This window comes from Hypanus sabinus, chromosome 13 (assembly GCF_030144855.1).
Source record: "Hypanus sabinus isolate sHypSab1 chromosome 13, sHypSab1.hap1, whole genome shotgun sequence".
Taxonomy (NCBI): Eukaryota; Metazoa; Chordata; class Chondrichthyes; order Myliobatiformes; family Dasyatidae; genus Hypanus; species Hypanus sabinus.
In genome coordinates, this window is record NC_082718.1 from 28,047,249 (window position 1) to 28,070,035 (window position 22,787).

General features: G+C 42.4%; 1 protein-coding gene across 2 annotated transcripts in view; it reads right to left on the reverse strand.

The window, feature by feature from the left end:
* Positions 1 to 505: 505 nt before the first annotated feature.
* ankrd16 (ankyrin repeat domain 16) overlaps positions 506 to 22,787 on the reverse strand; it is a 49,108-nt gene continuing 26,826 nt past the window's right edge. The window contains exons 5-7 of one of the 2 annotated variants that reach the window (XM_059987382.1): positions 19,591 to 19,752; positions 3,963 to 4,032; positions 506 to 1,269 (exon numbers count right to left, since the gene is read on the reverse strand). In XM_059987382.1, the coding sequence (XP_059843365.1) occupies positions 1,109 to 1,269; positions 3,963 to 4,032; positions 19,591 to 19,752 (393 nt within the window). In that variant the 3' untranslated portion in view covers positions 506 to 1,108. Of the gene's footprint in view, positions 1,270 to 3,953; positions 4,033 to 19,590; positions 19,753 to 22,787 lie in introns of both variants that reach the window. The other variant, XM_059987381.1, reaches the window with a different exon arrangement.

Below are 22,787 nucleotides of genomic sequence, written 5' to 3' on the forward strand. Positions count from 1 at the left end.
TCGCTACCAGGCTGATGGCGGAAAACTCCCTCGGCAGATAAAATGGACATTTGACCGCTAGATGTTCCAGGTCAGGTGAGCAGAACTGAGATGGAACTACCATGTCTGTGCACCATGATGAGTTAATTGTAAAGTATACTCAACCTCCTCTACCTTTAAAAGACTAGGCCATTCAATATTCGATAGGTTCCAATGAGATTTCCCCTACCCTCCCACCCCATTCTTCTAAACCCCACCAAGTACAGGTCCAGAGCCATCAAATGCTCACATTAACCTGCAAGTTAACCGTTAGGGAATCCTGTATGAGGACTCCAAAGTTCCTATGCACCTCTAATGTCTGAATTTTGCGCCATTTAGAAAATAGTCTATGCCTTTATTTCTTCTACCAAAGTACATGATCATAAACTTACAAACACTGTATTCCATTTGCCACTTCTTTGCCCATTCTCCTAATCTGTCAAATTCCTTCTACAGATTCCCCACTTCTTCAACACTACCTGCTCCTCCACCTATCTTTGTATTGTCCACAAACTTGGCCACAAAGCCATCTGTTCTATCATCCAAATCGTTGACGTTATGAGAAAATAAATGGTCCAACCCCAAACTCCTGTGGAAGACCACTAGCCACCAATGGTCAACCAGAAAAGGTCCCCTTTATACCCACTCTTTACACCCTGCCAGTCAGTCAATCTTCTATTCAGGCTAGTATCTTTCCTGTAATAACATGGGTTCTTATCTTGCTCCGCAGCCTCATGAGAGGCACCCTGTCAAAGGCCTTTGAAAATGCAAGTAAACAACATTCATTGACTCTTTTCATCTCCAAAGGGCTTACCCTTTATTTTATTCACTTCTGAATCTAGAGTCCAGTGAATGCACCCTCTGTTTATCCATCCTGTTGCTTTGTACATTTCAATGAAGGAAACTACCAAAATGAAAGCAGCAGAGAAGCAGGTGAGGAGGGGGAGTTGGAGAGTTAGAATAGTTGGAGGTACCTGTGTTCTCAGGTAAGAGGCTGAACGTGGTTGAAGAGCATGTTTGTAGATACCCGAACCATGGTTGCAGCACTGGTAGAAAGAAATAACTGCAAATGAGGTTGGTTAATTATCTTTCATTTAATGTCAGTCACATCTTCCAGAAGCTTGAGCGCTTCAGGATTCTTGAGCAGTTGGTTTGCTAGCCTTCCTGTGTTATCTGGAGAATCAATCAGCCCGGCATCCACTAGTTGCCTTATACACTTGGTATGCTGGCCTGCACATGCCATATGTAAAGCTGCAAGAGAAAAAAAACTTATAAAAATGTCATTTCTTATCTCAGGATATGTAGTCACTATATACCAATGATTGTGTCTTAAATGATTAGCGTCATATCACTGCCGGACTTAAATGTGTTCAGGACAAAGAAGTGGGGTGAAAAAATGATTGCCGTCATTACACACCCAGCAAAATGCCTTTTTCCAAAAGCTCACTATAGAGCTAATAAAACAAAAGCTTCACACTATTTATGTTTCAGGCCAAGACTATTCATCAGGACTGGAAAAGAAGGGGAAGAAGTCAGAATAAGAAGGTGGGGGATGGGGGGTAGAGGGGAAGGAATCCTGATGAAGTTTTATTCCTCTCTGTTGATTCTGCCTGACTTAATTAGTTTTTTCAGCATTTTGTGAGTGTAAGCATTGCTTTATTTTCTCTTTCCTATTTTTTAAATTCACATTTTATTTTTTCTTTTATATTTCAATTTTTATGTTTTTAACTTGTTATTTTTCCTTGCGCTGACTTTTTAAAAGGAGGCATGGGATCCAAGGGGACCTTGTTTTGTGGATCCATAACTGGCTTGCCCACAGAAGGCAAAGAGTGGTTGCAGACGGGTCATATTCTGCATGGAGGCTGGTGACCAGTGGAGTGCCTCAGGGATCTGTTCTGGGACCCTTACTCTTTGTGATTTTTATAAATGACCTGGATAAGGAAGTGGAGGGATGGGTTAGTAAGTTTGCTGAAGACACAAAGGTTGGAGGTGTTGTGGATAGTGTGGAGGGCTGTCAGAGGTTACAGCAGGACATTGATAGGATGCAAAACTGGACTGAGAAGTGGCAGATGGAGTTCAACTCAGATAAGTGTGAAGTGCTTCATTTTGGTCGGTCAAATATGATGGCAGAATGTAGTATTAATGGTAAGACTCTTGGCAGTGTGAAGGATCAGAGGGATCTTGGGGTCCGAGTCTATAGAATGCTCAAAGCAGCTGCGCAGGTTGACTCTGTGGTTAAGAAGGCGAATGGTGTAATGGCCTTCATCAATCGTGAGATTCAGTTTAGGAGCCGAGAGGTAATGTTGCAGCTATATAGGACACTGGTCAGAACCCACTTGGAGTACTGTGCTCAGTTCTGGTTGCCTCACTACAGGAAGGATGTGGAAGCCATAGAGAGGGTGCAGAGGAGATTTACAAGGATGTTGCCTGGATTGGGGAGCATGCCTTATGAGAATAGGTTGAGTGAACTCGGCCTTTTCTCCTTGGAGCGACAGAGGATGAGAGGTGACCTGATAGAGGTATATAAGATGATGAGAGGTATTGATCATGTGGATAGTCAGAGGTTTTTTCCCAGGGCTAAAATGATTGCCACAAGAGGACACAGGTTTAAGGTGCTGCGGAGTAGGTACAAAGGAGATGTAAGGGGTAAGTTTTTTTACTCGGAGAGTGGTGAGTGTGTGGAATGGGCTGCTGGCAACAGTGGTGGAGGCAGATATGATAGAGTCTTTTAAGAGACTTTTGGATAGGTACATGGTGCTTAGAAAAATAGAGGGCTATAGGTAACCCTAGTAATTTCTAAGGTAGGGACATGTTTGGCACAACTTTGTGGGCCAAAGGGGCTGTATTGTGCTGTAGGTTCTCCATGTTTCTATGTTATTTAATGTGCAGTCACTTCTAGGAGAAAGAGAGACAGCACAGCTCTTCCCATTCCTCACATGCATCACTCCTTGACCTGCTACTGGCCTCCCCACCACCGACAATGTCTTCAATAAGCGATGTCTCAAGAAGGTGGCATTCATCAAGTGGTGGGAGCTGCAACTCGGCCTGAAAGGATGGTGAGACCAGAAACTTAGATTTATTAATCTGATGAGCAAACCTTTGGCTGTGGAATGAGAGGTGGAAAGTTGGAGAAACTTAAAGGGCCCTATTTCTCACAGGCATGGACACGATGGACCACAGGCTTCTCATTTTATGAAAGGAAACTTGGTGAAATCTTTGCTCCCTGCAAAAGAGAGCAGTGCAGTGATACAGATAAAGAGCAGCCTGGGCTCATTTGTGACCTCTGACGCTTCCTGTGTGGAGTTGGCATGTTTCACTATGACTATGTGGGATTTCCCTGGGTGCTCTGATATTTCCTGATTTGGTTGCCCACCAAATGAGATTGTAGATAACAATAAACATACAATTGTCTCTAAAAAAACAATCATTTTAAGCCCTGATTATGAGGGGTATAGACAGGGTAAATTCAAACAGGCTTTTCCCCCTGAGGTTGAGTGGGACTACAACCAGAGGTCATGGCTTAAGGGTGAAAGGTGAGAAGTTTAAGGGGAACATGAGGGGAAACTTCCTCACTCAGAGGGTCTTAACAGTGTGGAACAAGCTGCCAGCTCAAGTGGTTGATTTCAACATTTAAGAGAAGTTTGGATAACGGAGGACTGTGGTCCTGGTGCACGCTGATAGGAGTAGGCAGTTTAAATGGTTTCGGTATAGACTAGATGGGCTGAAAGGTCTGTTTCTATGCTGTACTTTATGACTCCGTTTATCAAAATAAACCATAATCTTATTTTCAGCATTGACTGTTAACTCTAGAGATCTGTTACTTTGAGGTAACAAATGTGAATATTGCAGACATTAGTGTGTTAAAGAGGCAGCTAAATGGAGTATGTTAGTGTGTGAACCTACTGGCAAGCCCTTTTGTAAAAAGAAAATCTCACCAGAACGACCTTTGGAATCCTTTGCATGCACATCAGCTCTTAATGTGAGCAGCGTTTCTATGGTGCCTCCGTGCCCCTCCTTAAAAGACAGAGAAAAAACAAGTTTGGTTTGTCAGCAAGTAAAGTTGCTCAATCTTCTGCTTGAGAGCTGTTCATGATAGATATTTACTTTACAAACCATACAAATGAAGTTTCTAATTTTCAGTAAACGGCATATGTTCACTACTGTGAAACCTTGAGAAAAATTACACAGCTGCATTCTCAATACATTAAATAAGCACTTCAAACAGCTGAACACTAATATCAGTTTCTAGTCCTCTTCATACTTACAGAGAAGCAGTAACCAGAGCTCTTGTTCCTATCCTTCGCCTCATTTCTGCTTTTTCAAAGGATGTGACCGAGACCTAAACTGCTACATACTGACTGGCATGTTGCCATTTCTCTTAATTTCGTTGGCCGACTTCCTCTTCACTGATGGATTTTGCTGAAAGTCTGTGCATCTAATTAACCTTCATGACAACCTCAGGAATCAATTGTGAGTGTGAGGCCTAGAAGTCCTGCCCCAGCACAGGGTATTCCATTAAGGGATTACTCCAACTTTCAAATAATGTGAGAACAGCAACTCGAAATTCAATGTGGACAAAAGAGATGATTGTGGAATTCATGAAGGAGCTGGTCAATCACTCTCCATTGTGCATTAGTGGCTCTGCCATGGAGAGAGTTAAGAGCACGAAGTTACTTGCTGTGCACGTAACGGACAATCTAACCTGGACCCTCAACACTTAATTAGTCAAGAAGGCACAGCAGCATCTACACATTCTGAGAAGACTGAGGCATGCAAGGCTCCCTTGTCCCCATTCTAATAACTTTATGCAGGAGCACAATTGAGAGTGTCCTGTCTGGCTTCATTGCGTGTTATGGAAGCTGCAAGGAAGATCTGTAAGATCCTACAGAGCATAGCAAAAATCTGCCGAGAGGATCACCAGGGTCTCTCCCATCCCCCCCACCTATTTGTAACATTTACTGGAAGCGTTGCAGACGAAGGGCCTGAAGCATTGTTGAGGATCCCTACCACCCATCCCACTAACTCTTTGACCCTCTACCATCAAGAAGGAAGTACAGAAGCATCAGGACTAAGACCCCAGAATGGGTAATAACTTCTTCCCTCACATGAATACCCCAACACCACCAAGGACTTGTCACCAAGACAGCCAGCTGTTTGCTGCTTACCTGTGCTGTGAACTACGTGCATTTTGAATTACATTTTATTACTGTTTTGTGGTAATATTTTGTTTTATGTGCTGTATGTGCTATATGTTTTGTGGGTGTACCGTGCTCTGGAGGAACGCTGTTTTGTTTTTTTGTACAGTATATGTACAGATGACAATAAACTTGAACTTTCAATCTAATTAAAATCTTTAAGCGCAGAACCTTACTAAACTTCCTGAAAATGCAGGTTAGCCACACAAAGGGGAATTGAACTGCTGGTTTGTCAGGCACACATAATTATCCAGAGAGCCACCATCCAACCATATAAAAGATGTTAGATGAATGATTAAATTCAGAACTTCACTGGTAGTTGGTTTATCTGTGCATCAACAATGACCGTGGCCCAGATTTTCTAATTGTTATTCAGTGCTGAATTAAATGCAGAGTCTGCGAGTGTGTGGCTTTTTTTTAATCTTCTGCCCGATGGGAAATCCCCCTTCCACCAAGCAAAAGGTACAAAAGCCTGAAAGCATGTACCAGCAGGCTTAAGGACGGTTTCCATCAGCAGTTATTTGATTGTTGAATCAGAGTCAGGTTTATTATCACTGACGTATGCCATGAAGAATTTGTTGTTTCATTGCAGCATTACAGTGCAAGGCATAAAAAAAATTCCACTGAGTTACAATAAAATAAACAAGAGTACAATAGAGATCTCTTTGTCTGATAAGATGGACGCCTGACCTCATGATCTGACTCATCAACGTCTGCACCTTATTCTCCGCCTGCACTGCATTTTCTTTGTACCCTTGCAAAACAGTTTTTCGCTGTACCTTACTACTTAAGGGTTTTCTCTTTGGAGAGAAGGAGGACGAGGGAGGACTTGATAGAGATGTACAAGGTGATGAGAGGCATGGATAGAGTGGACAGCCACAACTTTTTTCCCTCAGTAGAAATGGCTTACATAAGGAGGCATAATTTTAAGGTGTTGGGAGTAAAGTATAGGGGGGCATGTCAGAGGCATTTTTTTTTTTACACAGAGTTGTGGGTGCGTGGAATGCACTGTTGGATTGGTGGTAGTGGCAGATAAGGGATTAGGGACATTTAAGGGACTCTTAGATAGGCATATGGATGATAGAAAAATGGAGGGCTATGTGGGAGGGAAGGGCTAGATTGATCTTAGAGTAGGTTAAAAGGCTGGCACAACATCATGGGACAAAAGACCTACAGAATACTGTGCTATAATGTTCTTCATTCTGTGACAATAATAAATTAATTTTCTATCAATTTACATGCAGCCTAATGATCCAGCAAAAGGCCTTAACTCCTAACAAAACCAGATTTTTGGACTTCAGAAATGGGAGAACTTCCATTACAAAGTGTTGAGAAGGATCCCCTGGCAACAAGCATTGGGCTGCATCGTAGCAAGCCAGATATCAGTAATGAAATCAGATTCAGGCCTGACAATCATAATGAATAAACTGAAATTGACAAATCCAGGCATCACTGCAGGCAATCTCGATGTCCACTGGTTGCAGGCACAACCTCAGTCCAACACAGAGTTGAGCAAACTCAACAGAGCTGTGAGCAGAACTGGCCAGATTCAGGCCTGACAATCATAATGAATAAACTGATCAACCAGATAGCCACAGTGTTGTACAAAGCTAAAGCATCTTGCAGTCAGTTATATGAACTGGCTAACTACAGAATGGCTGCCACAGGAGGAAATTTCACTAATGCGGCTGTATGAAAAAGCTGAACAATGTCATTCCATTTTAAACTGGCGTTACTTACTGGTTTAAACAACTTGCTGGTAGTCAATGAAATGAAGGAAGCAACTAAATAGTTATTCACACTTTTTCTGTTAAACGATTGCTGCAACCGGTGGCTAGTGGCTTCCCTGTTGGAGTTGAACTGTATCACTTGTGTGATCTGGTGTTTTTGTGGCGTGGCTGGAGCCTCGCTGGGGCAGGACAGCTGCGGCACGACCAAGCTGGACAAATTTGATGCGGGGGAGTCGAGGCGAGGCAAGGAAAGATACGAAGTTTGACCGATTTAAGAGCTGAGCCGAACTGGAATGGCTGGGTACTGGCCGCATCAAAGTGGCAGAGCTCAAGTCTGAGAGCGAGGAATGACCTGAGGTTTGGATGATTTAAGCGCTGAGTCAGATTGAAATGGTCGGAGAGTCATGGTCGCAAGCAAGGATCTGGCCAGTTCTGCTCACAGCTCTGTTGAGTTTGCTCAACTCTGTGTTGGACTGAGGTTGTGCCTGCAACCAGTGGATATCGAGATTGCCTACAGTGATGCCTGGATTTGTCAATTTCAGTTCTGAATGCTGTTTGCTTGCTTTTATTCCTTGTACGATTTGTTTTCCTCTTCCTCTCTCTCTGCACACCGGGTGTTTAGAAACAGAAAATAGGTGCAGGAGGCCATTCAGCCCTTCGAGCCTGCACTGCCATTCAGTATGATCATGGCTGATCATCCAACTCAGAACCCTGTACCTGATTTCTCTCCATACCCCCTGATCCCTTTAGCTACAAGGGCCATATCTAACTTGCTCTTAAATATAGCCAATGTACCGGCCTCAACTGTTTCCTGTGGCAGAGAATTCCACAGATTCACCACTCTCTGTGTGAAGAAGTTTCTCCTCATCTCGGTCCTAAAAGGCTTCCCCTTTACCCTTAAACTGTGACCCCTTGTTCTGGACTTCCCCAACATCAGGAACAATCTTGCTGCATCTAGCCCATCCAATCCCTTTAGCATTTTATACATTTCAATAAGATCCCCCCTCAATCTTCTAAATTCCAGTGAGTATAAGCCTAGTCGATCCAGTCTTTCTTCATATGAAAGTCCTGCCATCCCAGAAACCAATCTGGTGAATCTTCTTTGTACTCCTTCTATGGTAAGAATGTCTTTCCTCAGATTAGGGGACCAAAGCTGCACACAATACTCCAGGTGTGGTCTCACCAAGGCTGTGTACAACTGCTCCTGTACTTGCATCCTCTTGCTATGAATGCTAACATACCATTTGCCTTCTTCACCGCCTGCTGTACCTGCATGCCCACTTTCAATGACTGGTGTACAATGACACCCAGGTCTCGTTGTACCTCCCCTTTTCCTAATTGGCCCACCATTCAGATAATAATCTGTTTTCCTGTTCTTGTCACCAAAGTGGATAACCTCATATTTATTCATATTAAATTGCATCTGCCATGAATTTGCCCACTCACCTAACCTATCCAAGTCACCCTGAATCCTTTTAGCATCCTCCTCACAGCTAACACTGCCGCCCAGCTTCGTGTCATCTGCAAACTTGGAGATGCTGCATTTAATTCCCTCATCTAAATCATTTATATTGGAAAAACCTGGGGTCCCAGCACTGGGCCTTGCAGTACCCCACTAGTCACTGCCTGCCATTCTGAAAAGGTCCCGTTTATTCCCACTCTTTACTTCCTGTCTGCCAACCAATTCTCTATCCACATCAATACCATACCCCCAATACTGTGTGCTTTAAGTTTGCACACTAATCTCCTGTGTGGGACCTTGTCAAAAGCCTTTTGAAAATCCAAATATACCACATCCACTGGTTCTCTCCTATCCACTCTACTAGTTACATCCTCAAAAAATTCTGTAAGATTTGTCAAACATGATTTTCCTTTCACAAATCCATGCTGACTTTGTCCAATGATTTCACTACTTTCCAAATGTGCTGTTATCACATCTTTGATAATTGACTCCAGCATTTTCCCCACCACTCATGTTAGGCTAACCGGTCTATAATTCCCTGGTTTCTTTCTCCCTCGTTTTTTAAAAAGTGGGGTTACATTAGCCACCCTCCAATCCTCAGGAACTAATCCAGAATCTAAAGAGTTTTGAAAAATTATCACTAATGCATCCACTATTTCTTGGGCTACTTCCTTAAGCACTCTGGGATGCAGACCATCTGGCCCTGGGGATTTATCTGCCTTTAATCCCTTCAATTTACCTAACACCACTTCCCTACTAACATGTATTCTCCTCAGTTCCTCCATTTCACTGGACCCTCAGTCCCCTACTATTTCCGGAAGATTATTTATGTCTTCCTTTTGAAGACAGAACCAAAGTAGTTATTCAATTGGTCTGCCATGTCCTTGTTCCCCATCATCAATTTGCCTGTTTCTGACTGAAAGGGACCTACATTTGTCTTAACCAATCTTTTTCTTTTCACATATTTATAAAAGCTTTTGCAGTCAGTTTTTATGTTCCCTGCCAGCTTTCTCTCATAATCTTTTCCCCTTTCCTAATCAAGCCCTTTGTCCTCCTCTGCTGGACTCTGAATTTCTCCCAGTCCTCAGGTGTGCTGCATTTTCTGGCTAATTTGTATGTTTCTTCTTCGGACTTGATACTATCCCTAATTTTCCTTGTCAGCCACGGGTGCAATACCTTCCTTGGTTTATTCTTTTGCCAAACTGGGATGAACAATTGTTGTAGTTCATCCATGCGATCTTTAAATGCTTGCCATTGCATATCCACCGTCAACCCTTTAAGTATCATTTGCCAGTCTATCTTAGCTAATTCATGTCTCATACCTTCAAAGTTACCCTTCTTTAAGTTCAGAACCTTTGCTTCTGAATTAACTATGTCACTCTCCATCTTAATGATGAATTCCACCATATTATGGTCACTCTTACCCAAGGGGCCTCGCACGACAAGATTGCTAACTAACCCTTCCTCATTGCTCAATACCCAATCTAGAATGGCCTGCTCTCTAGTTGGTTCCTCGACATGTTGATTCAGAAAACCATTATTCAAAGAAAACTTAAACCCCTTATTGAATTATGTGAAAAAGACGCTTTCTAAATGGCCCCCTCTTTCTATATCCCTAATTGGCCGAATTAATTCGATTAAAATGAAGATTCTTCCTAAATTTTTATATCTTTTTCAGGCCTTACCTATTTTTATTCCTAAGACGTTCTTTGATTCTTTAGATTCAACTTTAACCTCTTGTATTTGAAATAATAAACAAGCTCGTTTAAGTAAAGTTTACTTACAAAGAAATAAACAGATGGGTGGACTAGCCCTACCCAATTTTAGGTTTTACTATTGGGCTGCCAATATAAGGAATATTACTTTCTGGTCCTATTATATTTATCATAAAGATTGCCCATCATGGGTCTCCTTAGAAGTTAATTCTGTAAAAAATTCCTCTGTTGTCTCTTCCTGGATCATACTCTTCTTTTTCAGCAAATAAAACAACTGATAACATAATTGTTAAGCAAACTTTAAGGATCTGGTCTCAATTTAGAAAAGTTTTTGGTTTAGTGAATTTTTCATTATCATCTCCCATTCTCCTTAATTATTTTTTTATCCCTTCCATGACTGATAAAGTCTTTAAAGATTGGGATGAATTAGGTAGTAAGTGTTTTTGGGACCTGTTTATCTCAGGATCTCTTGCTTCATTTGACCAATTGTCAAATAAATTTGCACTCCCAAAATCACATTTTTACAGATACCTTCAAATTAGAGATTTTCTACATTTCCAATTAGCTACGTTTCCTATAGGTCCTGATAAAAATTTACTGGACGATCTTTTAAATTTAAAACCTTTTGTTAATGGTTCTATTACCGGTATCTATAACTTGTTGATTGATTCTAGACAAGACTTTTTAAAAAAAGCTTGGGAGGATGACCTAAATTGTCAGATTTCTGACGATAGATGAAATAAAATTCTTAAACGGGTTAATAAATCATCTTACTGTGCTCATCATTCTCTTTTACAATTTAAAGTGGTTCATAGAGCTTAATTTCTAAACAGAAGCTCTCCAGTTTTTACCCGAATGTTTCTCCACTTTGTAATAAATGCAACTCTGCTGATGCCTCTTTAATTCATATGTTTTGGTTTTGCCCTACAATTGAAAAGTTTTGGCGGGAAGTATTTCATACCTTCTCTCAACTTTTTAGGGTCCAATTTGACCCAAATCCCCTAACTGCCTTGTTTGGTATTATTGCAAATGATGATATAACTTTAAATATTCCTTACCTACAGGTTTTAGTTTTTACCTCTCTTTTAGCAAGAAGAGCAATCTTGCTTAAATGGAAGGAGTCTACTCCTCCTACACATCTTCAATGTCTATGTGATATTATGTCGTATTTAAATTTAGAAAAGATCCGCTGCTCAGTCTTAAATTCGAAACAATCTTTTTATGATATTTGGAGACCTTTCCTAAATTACTTTTCCAATTTATAAAGTTTAACAGTGCACAGACTTTTATGTATATTTTTATCTTCTCTTCTTAAGTGAATATGTTTTTTTTCCTAAGTATCCATTGTCATCCATCAGCATTTTTCTTTGGTAGTTGGTAGGGGGTTGACTTTTTTATATATAAAAAAATTTATTTTATGATGTATGACCTATCTTTAAATTTTTGATTACAGAGTGGTATGCCTTTATGTGTTATGCTATAACATTTTGATCAATTTTATTACAATATATGAATGTACACAAGTTATGTTGAGATGTGTCTATGTGTTGCACTCTATAAATCTTTTTTTTTCTTCCGAATAAAAATATTGTAAAAAGAAAGAACCTTTGTTTCTGAATTAACTATGTCACTCTCTATCTTAATGAAGAATTCCACCATATTATTGTCACTCTTACCCAAGGGGCCTTGCACAACAAGATTGCGAACTAACCCTTCCTCATTGCTCAATACCCAGTGTAGAATGGCCTGCTCTCTAGCTGGTTCCTCGACATGTTGGTTCAGAAAACCATCCCGCATACATTCCAAGAAATCCTCTTTGCAGCACCCTTACCAATTTGGTTCACCCAATCTATATGTAAATTGAAGTCACCCATTATAACTGCTGATCCTTTATTGCATGCATTTCTAATTTCCTGTTTAATGCCATCCCCAACCTCACTACTACTGTTAGGTGGCCTGTACACAACTCCCACCAGCTTTTTCTGTCCCTTAGTGTTATGCAGCTCTACCCATATCGATTCCACATCCTCCAGGCTAATGTCCTTCCTTTCTATTGTGTTAATCTCCTCTCTAACCAGCAATGCTCCCCCACCTCCTTTTCTTTCCTGTCTATCCCTCCTGAATATTGAAAATCCCTGGATGTTGAGCTCCCATCCTTGGTCACCCGGAGCCATGTCTCTGTGATCCCAACTATATCATATTCATTAATAACTATCTGTACATTCAATTCATCCACTGTTACGAATGCTCCTCGCATTGACACACAAAGCCTTCAGGCTTGATTTTACAACACTCTTAGCCCTTATACAATTATGTTGAAAAGTGGCCCTTTTTGATTTTTGCCCTGGATTTGCCTGCCTGCCACTTCACCTTACTATGTTTTGCTTCTACCCTCATTTTATACCCCTCTGCCTCTCTGAACTTGTTCCCATCCCCCTGCCACATTTGTTTAAATCCTCCTGAACAGCAGTAGCAAACACTCCCCCTAGGACAGGGGTCAGCAACCTTTACCACTGAAAGAGCCACTTGGACCCGTTTCCCACAGAAAAGAAAACACTGGGAGCCGCAAAACCCGTTTGACATTTAAAATGAAATAACACTGCATACAACGTTTTTTTTGCCTTTATGCTATGTATAAACAAACTATAATGTGTTGCATTTATGAAATTGATGAACTCCTGCAGAGAAAACGAAATTACATTTCTGCATGCAACAAAAACATTTTGAACTCCGAAAAAAAGACGTTGGGTTGAAAGTTACTTTTAAGTAAAATACTCAATGTCTATTTGAGTCCTTCTTGTATTTATGAAAAACGCCGAACTTAAATTTTCCGCCAGCAGCAAACCAAAAATAACATCAGCCAGCTGTCAGCCTGAAAAATAAAAGGACTATTTCACTGAACAATGAAAAAATATGAATATACATACAATAATAGGCAATTAAAATATTTATCATACTTGGTTAATGGGATTTCTGCTCCTGGACCTCAGCGCACAGCGTCTGCACATCAGGGCTGTATGACGTCACCTTCATCTTTACACAGGATCGCAAGCTGTCATCTGTGAGGCGTGTGCGATGTTTGTTTTTAATAAAGTTCATGTTGGAGAACACCTGCTCACATACATATGTGGATCCAAAGATCGACAGGACTCCAAGCGCATACTTTTTCATGTTTACATAAATGTCGGGCACAGCATTCCATGTTTCAAACACAAGTTGGTCCGGATTTGGAAGGTTTTCAATATCACTCCATTTGTGATTCTGAGCAAGAACGGCCTTCTGACGGGCAACATCTTCAAGGTCTGCTGTCAAGCGTCTAAACTTGGACACCCATATGTCTTTGTCGGCTATGTCGGCCAGTTCCATCTCAAGATCAGGTTGACTCACACCTGCCAATGCAGTCGTATTCAGTAGGGAAGGATCGATGCTTAAGGGAGTGACCGGGAAGGATAATGTGTTTTTTTCCTCTCTGAACTCACAGAAGCGTTTCCCAAACGATGTTTGCATTGCGATGATTGCAGAATGTAAATACTCCGAAATTATCATGTCGTGACCTTGTTTGAACTCTCTCAAATTGGGGAAGTGAGACAAAGTGCCTTTCTGTAAATCTCTGGCAAGCACTGTCAACTTTCGCTCGAATGCCAAGACATCCTCCAACATGTGCAGGGCTGTGCGTCCTTTCCCCTGAAGAGCTGTGTTCAGCGTGTTCAGGTGCGCTGTCATGTCTACCATGAAGTGTAGCTTTTCCAGCCACTCTGGCTGTTCCAGCTCAGGAAAGTTGAGCCCTTTGCTGCCCAGGAAAGTTTTCACTTCTTCCAGACACGCGACAAAGCGTTTCAGCACCTCCCCTTTGGACAGCCACCGGACTTTGTTGTGCAGCAGGAGATCAGAATATGCGCTTTCCATCTCGTCCAGTAACAAACGGAATTGACGGTGATTTAAACTTTTTGCCATTATTTTATTGACAATCTGAATGACAACATCCATTACTTCTGTGCATTCCGGAGGAAATGTTTGAGCGCACAGTGCCTCTTGGTGCAAGATGCAGTGAAAAGTCAGCAGCTTTCTGTCCAGCGACTTCTGCAGTAAAGCCACAAATCCCTTGTGCGTTCCCGTCATATTCGGAGCCCCATCAGTAGCTACTGACACCAGATGGGTGGTCTTTATTCCTTTGGCTCTTAAACAATTCAAGACAGCCTCACAGATGTCCTCCCCCCGTGTTTGGTCTTTTAGAGGTATCAACTCAATCAGTTCTTCCTGTGGCCCGGCAGAGTTTACATACCGGCAGAACAACGCTATTTGTTCAATATCGCCTTTGTCTTTAGACTCGTCACAGGCAATCGAGTAGGCCACAGCTGAATTGATGTCTTTAATTTGCTGTCTTGTGATGTCTTCTGCCATTTTTATGGTTCTGTCTTTGACAGTCTTTGCAGAGAGGGGCATATCCCTGATTTTCTGCACAATTTCACTCTTGTTTTTAAAGTCCGTGAATAGATGTTCTGAAATCTTAATGAAAGATTCTTTTATATATTCACCATCTGTAAACTGCTTCCCGTGCCTGACTATTTCCTGAGCGGCAATATAACTGGCGTATGTCGTTGATTTTCCTGACTTCATCCATTTCTGGAAATGATTTTTGCTCAGATCAACCTTCCGCATCAGTTCCGAAACGGCTTTTTTTCTCTCATCTCCATCCGGATATTTTTGAGCAAAGGCTGCGTGTTTACTCTGGAAATGCCTTGCGACATTTGACTTTTTGTTGTTTGCTAGTTTCTCATTGCATATTAAGCATACCGGTAAACCAGTCTCGTCAACAGTGAAAGCAAATGAATCTGTCCACGTATCATTAAACGTTCTGTTTTCTTCAGTCACTTTTCTTTTTTTAGAATTCTCCATAGTTGGCTTACCTTGGATCGAAAAATTAAAGAAATCGCGCACTGGCGGGTGTCAGGTATTGGCAGTGGTGACGTATATTAATAGCGATAAAAACACGTTGCAGCGGTGTGTTCAGGCAGTCAGTAAACTGCAGTCGAATAACTTTATTCGAACTAAACAGCCTTGCTTCTAAGCCTCCCTCAACCCAGCCCCCATGGACGCAGATGCTGCAAAAGACACGTACTCACAAACCCCCGTAGGCAATCTCCCTTAGCCGGAATGCTGGCTAATTGAGAGCCGTTTCGGATGTGTCAGAAAATGTGTCGCCACACTTACATTGTACAAGATCACCATAATCTTCAAATTTAGAATTACATTTCAAAAGCTAACAAACTAACATAAAATACATTTTAATTAAATACTGACCAATTATTTCCCAAAGCCACAGGGAGCCGCAGCACAGAGGTGAAAGAGCCACAAATGGCTCGGGAGCCGCAGGTTGCCGACCCCCGCCCTAGGACATTGGTTCCAGTCCAGCCCAGGTGCAGACCGTCTTGTTTATACCGGTCCCACCTCCCCCAGAACTGGTTCCAATGCCCCAGAAATTTGAATCCCTCCTCCTTGCACCATTTTTCAAGCCCCATAATCATCTGAAATATCCTCCTATTTCTACTCTGGCTAGCACGTGGCACTGGTAGTAATGCAGAGATTATTACCTTTGTGGTCCTACTTTTTAGTTTATCTCCTAACTCCCAAAATTCACCTTGTAGGACCTCATCCCATTTTTTACCTATATCGTTGGTACCTATGTGCACCACAACCACTGGCTGTTCACCCTCCCATTCCAGAATGTCCTGCAGCCGCTCAGAGACATCCTTGACCCTTGCACCAGGGAGGCAACATACCCACCTGGAGTCTCGTTTGCGGCCGCAGAAACGCCTATCTATTCCCCTTACAATCAAATCCCCTATCACTATAGCTCTCCCACTCCTTTTCCTTCCCTCCTGTGCCACAGAGCCACCCATGGTGCCATGAACTTGGCTGCAGCTACCTTCTCCTGATGAGACATCTCCCCCAACAGTATCCAAAACAGTATATCTGTTTAGGAGGGAGATGACCTCAGGGAGCTCCTGCACTACCTGCCTACTGCTACACTGTCTAGTGGCCACCCATTCCCTTTCTGCCCGTGTAGCCTTTACCTGCAGTGTGGCCAACTCACTGAACGTGCTATTCATGACTTTCTCAGCATCGCGGATGCTCAAGTATGAATCCAATTGCTGCTCCAGCCGCTCAATGCGGTCTGCCAGAAGCTGCAGCTGGACACACTTCCTGCACACATAGTCGTCAGGGACACTGAGAGTATCCCTGATTTCCCACATGCTGCAGGATGAATAAACCACGGGGCCGATTTCAGCTGTCATGACCTACCAATTAGTTGCCTCAACTTTTGAAACATTCTCCTTTTAAAGGAACTTACCTGGCCTTACCTCACTTGGAGTGAAGCTCATCCTCAGCCTCTGGAGACAAAGCCTTCCTACTCTGTCTCCCTCTATTCCGTCGCCCGCTCTGTCAAACTGCTCTCTTTTAAATACTCCCGCTGCCTTACGGTCCGACTTGCATGTACTTGTGCAGTTGTGCCCCGTTAAACTGCTGAAGAAAATGACCGACTTCCACAAACTGCTCTCTTTTAAATACCGTAGATTCCGGACTACAGAGCGCACCTGATTAAAAGCCGCACGCTCTAATTTTAGAAAGAAAATCAATTTTGTACTTGTACAGGCCGCACCGGATTTTAAGCCGCAGGTGACCCACGTTGTAATATGAGATATTTACACAGAAAGATATTACACGTGAGGATTTTTGAACTTTTAATTAAATCCGTATGGTAACAAAAACAAATATATATTGCAAATGCTTTTTTTCGAACAGTGCCTGTAACACAGCTACTTTTAAATATACATACGTATCGGTAACACACAAATTACGTTGCGTATACTTTTTTACTGAACAGTGCACGAACAACATTCCAATATCTCCTAACGACTAGTAAAAAAAAATATATATACTGCAGCCTACCAGGAAAAGTTATTGATCGCCTTCTTCATCTTCCTCCTGCGCACTAAAACCATCAAAGTCTTCTTCTTCAGTGTCTGAATTGAATAAAACCTCAGGATCTCGTCATTCACTTCAGTCTCTTCGTTGTCGCTCTCACTTGAGCGCACGCGGTCCTCTTCATCACGCAGCAGTCCAGCCTTTCGAAACCCGCTGGTGATGGTGGACGTTGTGACACGGCTCCACGCATTTAGGATCCACTGGCAGACTTGAGTTAAAGATGCTCTTCGCATGCGTCCTGTTCTGGTAAAGGATTTCTCGCCGCTCGTCATCCAAGCCTCCCACTCAACGCACAGCGCCACTTTAAATGCCCGGTTCACGCTGATGTCCAGTGGCTGCAAATACTTCGTGGTGCTCCCAGGAATCACAGCTGGAATTGAGTTTGTACTCTTGATGGCAGCTTTCACTGAACTTTCATTGTCAGCCGCTTAAAAAATCACCATCGGTGGAAGCTTTAGTCCGGATGCTGTGCAGCTCAGAACACAAGTAAAATGGGTTCTCTCATGGCCACTTATTTTCAGTGTGATGGACGAGTCACCTTTTTTATTAACAGTCCGAGTGAGAGGCAGGTCAAACGTCAAAGGTACTTCATCCATATTTATGATATCATCTGGCCTGATGGAATTCTCCGCTATCTTTGTTTGAGTGAATGTGCGGAAGTTAGCAAGCTTTTCCTCGTGGTCGGGAGGGAGCAGCTGACACAGAGTCGTGCGTACCCTGACGGACAGGCCTTTTCGTCTCATAAATCTAAAACACCACGACGGCCCACCTCTAAAATCTTCGATTTTCATTTTGGTGGCGATTGCTTTAGCCTTCAGTCTGATCTGCACGGTGGAAACACCGCGGCCGCCTGCTCTCTGTGTGTTAACCCAGTCTTCAAGAAAGTTTTCAAGTTCAGCCCATCTGCTATGATTACCTCTGAAAGCTTTTGTCGTCTTTTTGCATTGACTCAGTTCTTCACGCTGGCGTCTCCACCGTCTCAACATCGATTCATTTATGCCAAGATTATGTGCAGCAGCTCGATTTCCTTCTTCAACCGCCAGATTGATCGCCTTTAACTTAAAAGCTGCATCATATGCTTTTCTTCGAGTGTTTTCCATGTTGATGAGGGTGAGTACAAATGACTGATTTACAATAATTTAATTGTGAAAGTGCGCTTGATTTATTGTACAATTTCATTGGACCTCTGTGAACTACTCATCAATTTTATTGGTCTACTGTTACGAGGCAAAATGTTTTTGGCGGCATGAAAAAAAAACATGCATTAGCCGCACCGTAGTATAGGCCGCAGTGTTCAAAGCGTGGGAAAAAAGTTGCGGCTTATAGTCCGGAATTTACGGTACTCCTGCTACCTCACGGTCCGACTTACACGCGCTTGCGCAGTTGTGCCCTGTTAAACTGCCGAAGAAAATGATGGTTTTCTTTTGTTTTTAATGTGTTCTATTGGGGTTTTTAGTTTTGTAGCTGCCTGTAAGACGACGAATTTCAAGCTTGTATAAAGGTACTTACTTTGATAATAAAATGTATTTTGAACTTTAAGGCCTTAAAGTTCTTAGACATAGACAACTTAGAACTTAGACAAGTTCTAAGACATAGCAACAAAATTAGGCCATTCACACCATTGACTCTGCTCCACTATACCATCATGGCCAGTTTATTACCCCTCTCAACCCCATTCTCCTGCCTTCTCTCTGTAACCTTCGACACCCTTACTAATTAAGAACCTCTCAACCTCCAGTTTAAATACACCCATTGACTTGGCCTCCGCAGCCATCTGTGGCAATAAATTCCACAGAGTCACTACCCTTTGGCCAAAGAAATTCCCTTCTGTTATAAAGGGAATCCTTCTATTTTGAGGCTGTGACCTCTGGTCTCCCACTATCGGAATCATCCTCTCCACATCCGCTCTGTCTAGGCCTTTCAAAATTGCTGGGTGTTCTTTTGGGAAAAAAATACCCTGTTCTTACTGGGGAAAAGATGCTGATAAATCTATTTCCTTTCTGAGTTAAGTGACTTTGTTTATTCCCACAACTGAAACTTTTTCTCTACATGTCCACTAACTAATCCTTTCAATATTCAGTAAGTAAACAGATTCACCCTAAGTTATAAACACAAGAGATTCTGCAGATATTGGAAACCCAGAGCAGTGTACACAAAATGCAGAACTCAGCAGACCAGGAGGCATTCATGGAGAGGAATAAAGAGCCAACGTTTCCGGCCGAGAACCTTCATCATAAAGAGAACTTGCACTTTATTAGTTGTAATTGCACAACAGCAAAGCAGGAAATCCCATTTGAGTCAAATTTAATGCTGTAGTCCTTGTTTATTACATAATAGTCTTGCAAAAATTTAACCAAAATGACAATTCAGGGAGTATTGTCATTTCTGAGTATTATAGAGGATCGTCCAGTTAGAATTAAATTTTCTGTGTGTTTCTGCTCTGTAAACCAGTAAATCAATACAGCAGTTCTCCTGCAACTGACCTTGGCTGCGTAATGCAGGGCTGTTAGGTTAAGATCCGTAGCTCTCTCGTTTACGTTCACACCAAGCTCCATGACCAGGAACTGAATGGCTTTGTCCTGTGCTGTTACTGCAGCTCGATGCAGCGACTGGGCTCCTAATGCATCCTTGGCTGAGATATTGGCCTGAAAAATGTAGACAATGGGTTTGCGGATCACCGCAATAATAACGACACAGAAACTTTAACGGTGCAGTCTTTCTTGTCCACCAGATTAGACGACACCAGAGTGTGCTCAGAAAGTTGGCCGATGTGACAGAACAGGTTGGCAATGCTAATTCTCCCGCTAATCTTGCCCTTTTGCCAGGTTAGTCACTCCTCCTCATTCTGTCCCTGGTCTATTTTCCCCAGTAGTTCACACACTTCGTCCTCCTGTTCTGTAGTCCTTGGAAGTTCCAGAGTGTCAGGGGTCAGAGCTGTGTGAAGTTGCCATCACTAGGGAGAAGGTTCTTGGGAAACTGAAAGATTTGAAGGCAGATAAGTCACCCGGACCAGATGGTGTACACCCCAGGGATCTGAAAGAAGCGTGGAGGTTGGAATTGACAGTTGGTGAATAGTTATATTTTAAAGTTAAAGACAGACTGTGTCGTGGAGAAAGCCTCTGTATATTTGTAAGTACTTTTTTACTATATAACTTTTGGGCAGCTTTTGCATTTTTTTCACCTGGCACTAAATAAATCCCCTCGCACTAACATCCTGTTGGGGCTTACCTTCTATTTTTTTTCAACTGGTGACCCTTGTCGGGCACACTTACCCACACCTGACATGAGGTGTGACAGGAGCAGCTAAGGAGAACAGGCAAAGATACACTTAGTGGCTACTTTACTAGGTACGTCTACTTATTAATGCAAATAGCTGATCAGCCAACCATGTAACAGCAACTCAGTGCATAAAAGCATGGAGACATGATCAAGTTGGTCAGTTGTCGTTAAGACCAAACATCGGAATGGTAAATACATTACTTTGACTGGAATGGTTGTTGGTGCCAGATGGGGTGGTTTGAGTATCTCAGGAACAGGTGACCTCCTGGTGTTTCCACACACAACAGTCTCTAGAGTTTACAGAGAGTGGTGCAATAAACAAAAACATCCTGTGAGCAATGAAGGAAGTCAGGGGAGACTGGTTCAAGCTGACAGGAAGGCAACAGTAACTCAAATAACCACACGTTATAACAATGGAGTGCAGAAGAGCATCTCTGCGCACACAACAGCCCATTTTATTAAGTCAATTCTTGAAGTGGATGGGCTACAGCAGCAGACCACTTCAAGTTCCGCTCCTGTATGTAATAAAGTGGCCCGAGTGTATATTTCAGGGGAAGCTGGATTACCTCCTCACTTATTAACACGGACAAGGAGGATATTTAGCCCATTGCATAATCTATTCAACCAAAATGCACCTTGTAGCATTCAGTCTGGAGTCAAATACCAAGCCATCAGGAAAGTCAGTGCCTAACGCTTGTGAGCCCGAGACCATGGAGGCTGGAGGCCAGAGGCTGCAGAAGGCAGCCTGTCCTGGGGTTAGATGGCTGCGTAGGTGCCTGGGTGGAAGTGGTGTTGCTTGTGTTCTCCGTTCTTCGGCTGAGGATTGTGGGCATGCAAACTACGTTAGTGCAGGAATGTGTGCTGACACTTGCCGGCTGCCCCCAGCACACCCTCAGGTGTGTTGGTTGTTCACGTAAAAGACACATGAATCTTGAGTCTGGATTTCCAAATAGTTAACCAGCAAATTAAAAGAGTTCTGCTGTATATATTTACAATCAATCTACAGGCAATCTTCATGCCATGACACTCAGGGACTGAGTTATTAATTATTGTGACTGTACATTTTACGCTTTGTATAAAGTGTTGGTGATCTTGTACATGGTGTTGGTGAGGCCTGATTTGGAGTATTGTGTGCAGTTTTGGTCACCTATCTACAGGAAAGATGTAAGTAAGTTTGAAAGAGTACAGAGAAAAGGATGTTTGTCAAGGATGTTGTCAGGTCTGGAGGACCTGAGGCGTAAGGAAAGATTGAATAGGTTAGGATTGTATTCTTTAGAACACAGAAGATTGAGAGATTTGATAGAGTTAAACAAGATTATTAGAGGTATAGACAGGTTAAATGCAAGCAGGCTTTTTCCACTGAGTTTGGGTGGGACTATAACCAGAGGTCACAGCTTAAGGGCAAAAGGTGAGGTTTAAGTGGAACATGAGGGAAAACTTCTTCACAGAGGGTCGTGAGAGTGTGGAATAAGCTTCCAGCACAAGTGGTCCATGTGAGCTCGATTTCAATGTATAAGAGAAGTTTGGATAGGTACGTAGTAGTAGGAATATGGAGGGCGATGGTGCCAGTGCAGGTTGATAGGAGCAGGCAGTATAAATGGTTTTGGCAAGGACTCGATAGGCTGAAGAGCCTGTTTCTGTACTGTACTTCTTTATGCCTTTTCTATGCTTTCATAATCATACGTCCTATATGTGCCTTGTGCTATGGGTGACTGTCGGTACTGTTTTGCACCTTGACCCCAAAGGACTACTGCTTCATTTTGCTGTACTCATGGGTAGGGCTGAATAACAATGAAACTTGTACTTAAATTTGAACTTGAACTTCCTTGCTTCTATACTTAATGCTTAAGAGAGCATCTGCATATCTTTTTAATCAGTCAACCAGTCCTGCCACATTTACCACAAACGGGAGTACAAGTTTGTACATGGCAGAGTCCTCCACACCTCTCAGTATCCTCCCTATGCCTGAGGGAAAATTGAGGGGGTCAACAGAAGTTCAAAGTAAATGTATTATCAATATATGTCACCATTGACTACCCTGAGGTTTACCTTCTTGCAGGTATTCACAGCAGAACAAAGAAATACAAAGGAATCAATGAAAAATTACACACAAAGACTGAAAGTCCTAGAAGTTGTTATGATTATACAGCAACTTGATGGAGTAAAGAGAGCTTCTACCATCAGGAAGGAGGTACAAGAGCAAGTAGGTCCCGTACTGCCAGGTTCAGGAACAGTTATTACTCTTCAACCATCAGGCTCCTGAACCAGCATGGACACCTTCATTTACTACAACTCTGAATTGATATCTGAACAAAACCTTTGGACTCGGTTTCAAGGACTCAACACTATGTTCTGTTTTCTTTCACTTGAAGATCAATCTAACCCTTCCCTCTGACAAAGC